A 6000-nucleotide genomic window follows, 5' to 3' on the forward strand; every position below is an offset into this window, starting at 1 on the left:
TTAATTTTAGTCTACTTCACATGTACCAATACTACCTGCATATCTGTGCTTTAGGAAGGATAAAAATATATTATGTTATATGATCATCTTTTTTATATAGAAAATATCCGTATCAATTTAATTTTATATGGATATCCATCTAGATTTGATTAATTTTTAATATTTTAATCTATTAATATGTTTTCCGCATTGAATAACCAACCTCTCCTTTTTTACTTACCGCCGTCCATAGTAAAATTTTGAATTGTTAGCGTGCAAAGTAAGGCATATGTATACTATATTCGCATGTTTTTACCATTATCTTAATTCGAATTTGAACACAAGGTGAGACAACATTTTTCTGCGTGCTGTTGCTTGTAATGCCCGTGTTTTTTTTCTATAAGTTGGTGTGAAAATAAAACTATGGTCTCATGAATTAAATTATAGTTAGCTATACACCTTTTGGATGAGTTTACGTTACTCGCGGAGAACATGGGGGTGATTTGTTGTTTTTTCATCAAAAAAACTAAACTACATATGCAAATAAAAAATAATTTATAAATAAAACTTTTATATATGTATTCTTAGCCATAAAAAATAAAGGCTAGAAAATAATTTGGTGAAAAAAACTAAAACAACTCTAAATTTATGGTTAAAAATTTAAATTTTAATTTAATTATAAGCAGAGAAGAAAAGATAAGAGTATCTGTTTACCTAGGTTTAAGCCGTGTACTTCACCAGAACGTGTTTATAAGAGCAATGTAAGTATTATGTGGGATATATCGACTCAATGTTTCGGATGTCAACAAGAAAAGATACTGTCCGTGCATGTACAGTGTGCTTGTGCTTGTATTTGTATAGTGTTTCGTTAATATTGTCACGCTAGGTAAGATAGTATCGTCGTTTTATAATATATTATTGGTTGAAATAGAAAGCTGAGACGTTTGAACACAGTGGCATCAAACAAGATTATTTTAATCCTACGTAATACCAGGTTGATCTTAAACCCTGTCACACAGAATATCACAGTTGTGCAACCCATTTCAACGCCAACAATAATGATATGGCCATGAAAGTCCAATTTAAAACATGCCAGGATAGATACAACGGTACTATTAGAAAAGGGACTTCGCCTATTGCTTTTCTTTTTTTCTTAAACATCAGGAGAAAAAGTCGTATTACCCATATAATTCACGTTTGGATTTTGGAAACAGTAGAACAAATGTAAAACAGTAGATATTACAAAGGTTAAGTGCTACCTCCGTCCTCATATTAAATCTATTTTTTAAGTTTTTAGATACAATGTTTTAACTCTTCGTCTTATTTAATGTTTTTACGATTAATATTTTTATTGTCACGAGAGGTTAACCATGAATGGTATGTTGTGTGTGACTATTTTTTAGTTTTTATATAAAAACTTTAAATAAGACGAATAGTCAAGCATTGGACACAAAAAATCAAAAAAATAAAGTGGAGTATTATGGGACAGAGATAGCAGTTTGCACCAAAAATCCAATAATGAGCTTAGCTCACTTTGTTGTTCAAATAAACCTTACCATCTTTTCACAAACCTAAAGTACGTCAAGATTTAATAAAATCGAGATATGTACACAATGCTTAGTTTTTAGAACTATCAAATATTTGTAAAGTTATGATGATAAAATTAATTTAGTTTGTTAATATTCTAAATTTTTAGCATCACCAATATTTAAAATGGTTTACTGTAGTAATAAAACGAACGAGCATCTGAATTTTCTCGATCCGTGCAGGAGTAATGCGTTTCCCAGTACCCTGTACCTTCCGTTCCGCCCCATCTGTCCCACCTGCCAACAGCCTCGGCGTTATCCATCCGACTCCACCGTCTTCGCTCCCCACCCTCGCGCGCCCCCGCGACGAGAAGATTTCAGAATTTTGGAATCGAGATGAGATAGACCCAGCCGTTACCCATCCATCAATCCGAGCGGCCCACGTCGCGGTGGAGATCGATCGGGAGGGCAGATCCGTCATTTCTGTCACCTCCCATGCGGATGGATAAGCATAGGCCACCACCACCTTCGTCTTCGTCTTCCTCCCTCCTCTTCTCCTCCTCTCCGCCACCGCGTCCTGCAATATATATCCAACCCCGACTCGTCAATCTTCCGTTCGATTTTCTGCCGCCGTATTTACACCTCTTTCTCTTCTCTCCTCTCCTGTCCTACCCTTGTTCTTATCCACGCCGAGAGGGGTAGTTCCTTCTTCTTCTGGTGGGTTGATCTCCTAACCTCGCCGCGCTAGCCGCGCCGCCGCCGCCGGTGTGGACTGTGGACGGAGCTGCACTTCGCCGGTTGGGGTTTCTCTTGATGCGACGCGCGGACGCGGGCTGCCTCGTGTTGGTCGTCGGCGGCACGGACCGGTGATTTGGCGATGCCTTCGCTGTCTTGCCACAACCTGCTCGACCTCGCTGCCGCGGCCGACGACGCGGCGCCCCTGCCGCCGTCGCCAGCGTCGTCGCTGCGCCTCCCGCGCGTCATGTCCGTGTCGCCAGCATCGCCGACGTCGACGTCCACGCCGGCCCCCGCGCGGCGGGTGATCGTGTCGCACAGGCTGCCGCTCCGAGCGGCGGTCGACGCGGCCTCGCCGTTCGGGTTCTCCTTCACGGTTGATTCGGACGCCGTCGCGTATCAGCTCCGGTCTGGGTTGCCCGCGGGTGCGCCCGTTCTGCACATCGGGACGCTCCCGCCGCCCGCCACCGAGGCGGCCTCCGACGAGCTCTGCAACTACTTGGTGGCTAACTTCTCTTGCCTGCCGGTGTACCTGCCGGCCGACCTCCACCGCCGGTTCTACCACGGGTTTTGCAAGCACTACCTGTGGCCTCTGCTCCACTACCTTCTGCCGCTCACGCCGTCGTCGCTGGGCGGGCTGCCGTTCGACCGCGCGCTCTACCATTCTTTCCTCTCGGCGAACCGGGCCTTCGCCGACCGCGTCACCGAGGTGCTCAGCCCCGATGACGACCTCGTCTGGATCCACGATTACCACCTCCTTGCCCTCCCCACCTTCCTCCGCAAGCGCTTCCCGCGCGCCAAGGTCGGATTCTTCCTCCACTCGCCGTTCCCCTCGTCGGAGATCTTCCGCACCATTCCCGTCCGGGATGACCTCCTCCGCGCCCTCCTCAACGCCGACCTCGTCGGCTTCCACACCTTCGACTACGCGCGGCACTTCCTGTCCGCCTGCTCGCGGCTGCTCGGCCTGGATTACCAGTCCAAGCGCGGCTACATCGGCATCGAGTACTACGGCCGCACCATCACGGTCAAGATTCTCCCCGTTGGGATAGACATGGGCCAGCTGAGCTCGGTGGTGTCGGCGCCGGAGACGGGGGAACTGGTCGGGCAGCTGACGGAGACGTACAAGGGGCGGCGCCTGATGGTTGGCGTCGACGATGTCGACCTGTTCAAGGGAATCGGCCTCAAGTTCCTGGCGATGGAACAGCTGCTGGTGGAGCACCCGGAGCTGCGAGGCCGCGCGGTGCTCGTGCAGATCGCGAACCCGGCGCGCAGCGAGGGGCGCGACATCCAGGAGGTTCAGGGCGAGGCCAGGGCGATCAGCGCCCGGGTCAATGCGCGGTTCGGCACGCCGGGGTACACCCCGATCGTGTTGATCGACCGCGCGGTGTCGGTGCACGAGAAAGCGGCGTACTACGCGGCGGCTGAGTGCTGCGTGGTGAGCGCCGTGCGGGACGGCCTCAACCGGATACCCTACATCTACACGGTGTGCCGGCAGGAGAGCACCGTCCTGGAGGATGCACCGAAGCGCAGCGTCATTGTGCTGTCGGAGTTCGTCGGGTGCTCCCCGTCGCTCAGTGGGGCAATCCGTGTCAATCCATGGAGTGTTGAGTCTATGGCAGAGGCCATGAATGCTGCCTTGAGGATGCCTGATGCGGAGAAGCGGCTGCGCCATGAGAAGCACTACAAGTATGTGAGCACCCATGATGTTGCCTACTGGGCGAAGTCGTTCGACCAGGACCTGCAGCGCGCTTGCAAGGATCATTTCTCGCGGCGGCATTGGGGTATTGGATTTGGGATGAGTTTCAAGGTGGTTGCTCTTGGCCCAAATTTCAGGAGGCTTTCTGTCGATCACATTGTGCCGTCATACAGGAAGTCCGATAATCGCCTAATTCTCTTGGACTATGATGGCACAGTGATGCCAGAGGGATCAACTGATAGGGCACCCTCAATTGATAAGGCACCCAGCAATGAGGTCATTTCTGTGTTGAATCGTCTTTGCGAGGATCCTAAGAACAGGGTGTTCATCGTGAGCGGGCGAGGGAAGGATGAACTTGGCAGGTGGTTTGCGCCTTGCGAGAAGCTGGGGATTGCTGCAGAGCATGGTTACTTCACAAGGTAGTAATCTCTAGGCACTTCTAACTGTTGGCACTAGAATACTTTGCTTGCATTTTGGTAGCGTTTTAGATTTGGATAAATCTTTAGTATGATATAATTACGCAATGGTACATCAACCACTACATTTGTGCGAATACATGAAGCAAGATAATGTGTCACCAGCAGATCTAGATGCAGCTGTGATGTCCCTGCCTGTAGAGAATCTAGGAGGCTTTTAATTTGAGTCTTTGTGAGGGTCAAAAAGGATTGGTTAGTACCATCAACCTAAACATAGGTTTAACATGTTTATCGTGTTTTTTTAGTCACAGGAGAGTTAGAGGTGCATTTGAATTTGTTCTTGCAAAAGGTGATGTTCACTGATCCATCGTTACTTGCAGGTGGAGTAGGGACTCTCCTTGGGAGACTTGCGGGGTGGCCGTGGACTTTGATTGGAAGAAGGCTGCGGTGCCAGTGATGAATCTCTACACAGAGGCAACGGATGGTTCAACCATCGAGCAGAAGGAAAGCGCGTTGGTTTGGCATCACGATGAGGCAGATCCGGATTTCGGTTCATGCCAGGCAAAGGAGCTGCTTGACCACCTCGAAAACGTGCTTGCAAATGAACCCGTCGTTGTTAAAAGGGGCCAGCATATCGTTGAAGTAAATCCACAGGTAAGCTCGTGCAAGCTTCGTTCCTAGTAGTTTGACGGGTCGTATTTCTTTGATTAATTCTGGCTGTAGAATTGTATGCAACATGTTGATCGACTAGATGTCGCTGTCAAACTAAAGGCAGCGGATAAGGATTGCTCTAATCCAATCCAGTCTTCATCCACCACATACTTGGGGGCAATCTATATCTGCTCGACAAATAGGATATGAATCAGCATGGACCATGTCGCGTGTGGACTGGAAAATTCGCGAAAAGAGCCCCCGGTCTTTCTTATATTTGTCCCTGTTAGGAAGCTAACTCACCACACCACCCAAATATTTCATCATCGCTAGTGTCATTTGCCGCCAGCCACTTCGAAATTCCATTAAGTGATAACGTACTAAAATACTTTTCATTCATGTCATGTAGGGCATCAGCAAAGGTGTGGTTGTGGACAACCTCTTGTCATCCATGGTGAGCCAAGGGAAGGCTCCTGATTTCGTCCTGTGCATCGGGGACGACCGGTCGGACGAGGACATGTTCGAGAGCATCGTGTGCCCGTCGAACAGCAGCGTGAAGCTCCCGACCAGCACCGAGGTGTTCGCCTGCACGGTCGGCAAGAAGCCGAGCATGGCCAAGTACTACCTCGACGACACCGTCGACGTGATCAAGATGCTGCAGGGTCTCGCCAACGCGCCGTCGCAGCGGCCAAGGCAAGTGCAGCTGCGGGTCTCGTTCGAAGGCTCGCTGTGAGGGGGGAGAAGGATCATTCTGCACCGTATAAAAACCATGGAGAAAATTCCAATAACTAATGGAGAACGACATGATTCAGTTCGTGTGGTCTAGGGGGGTTAGCTGCAGTTACAGGATAAAACAGGTTTTTTGGTTTTCTTAAATCTTCTTTTTAAAATCATTTTCAGCCTTTCCATCCGTTGTATATGCCCGTATGATAATATGCGAGAAGGTTTCATTTCAGCCACCTTGTATATGTAGTTGACGATGACGATGAAATCAGAA

At 48.6% G+C, this 6000-nt stretch overlaps 1 protein-coding gene across 1 annotated transcript; it reads left to right on the plus strand.

The window, feature by feature from the left end:
* Positions 1 to 2047: 2047 nt before the first annotated feature.
* Positions 2048 to 6000, plus strand: LOC102719557 (probable alpha,alpha-trehalose-phosphate synthase [UDP-forming] 8). Its single transcript, XM_006647971.3, has 3 exons — positions 2048 to 4355; positions 4733 to 5006; positions 5413 to 6000. Exons 1-3 carry the CDS (start codon positions 2383 to 2385, stop codon positions 5734 to 5736), a joined length of 2571 nt encoding a protein of 856 aa, XP_006648034.1. The 5' UTR covers positions 2048 to 2382; the 3' UTR covers positions 5737 to 6000.

Source organism: Oryza brachyantha, chromosome 2 (assembly GCF_000231095.2).
Source record: "Oryza brachyantha chromosome 2, ObraRS2, whole genome shotgun sequence".
Classification (NCBI taxonomy): domain Eukaryota; kingdom Viridiplantae; phylum Streptophyta; class Magnoliopsida; order Poales; family Poaceae; genus Oryza; species Oryza brachyantha.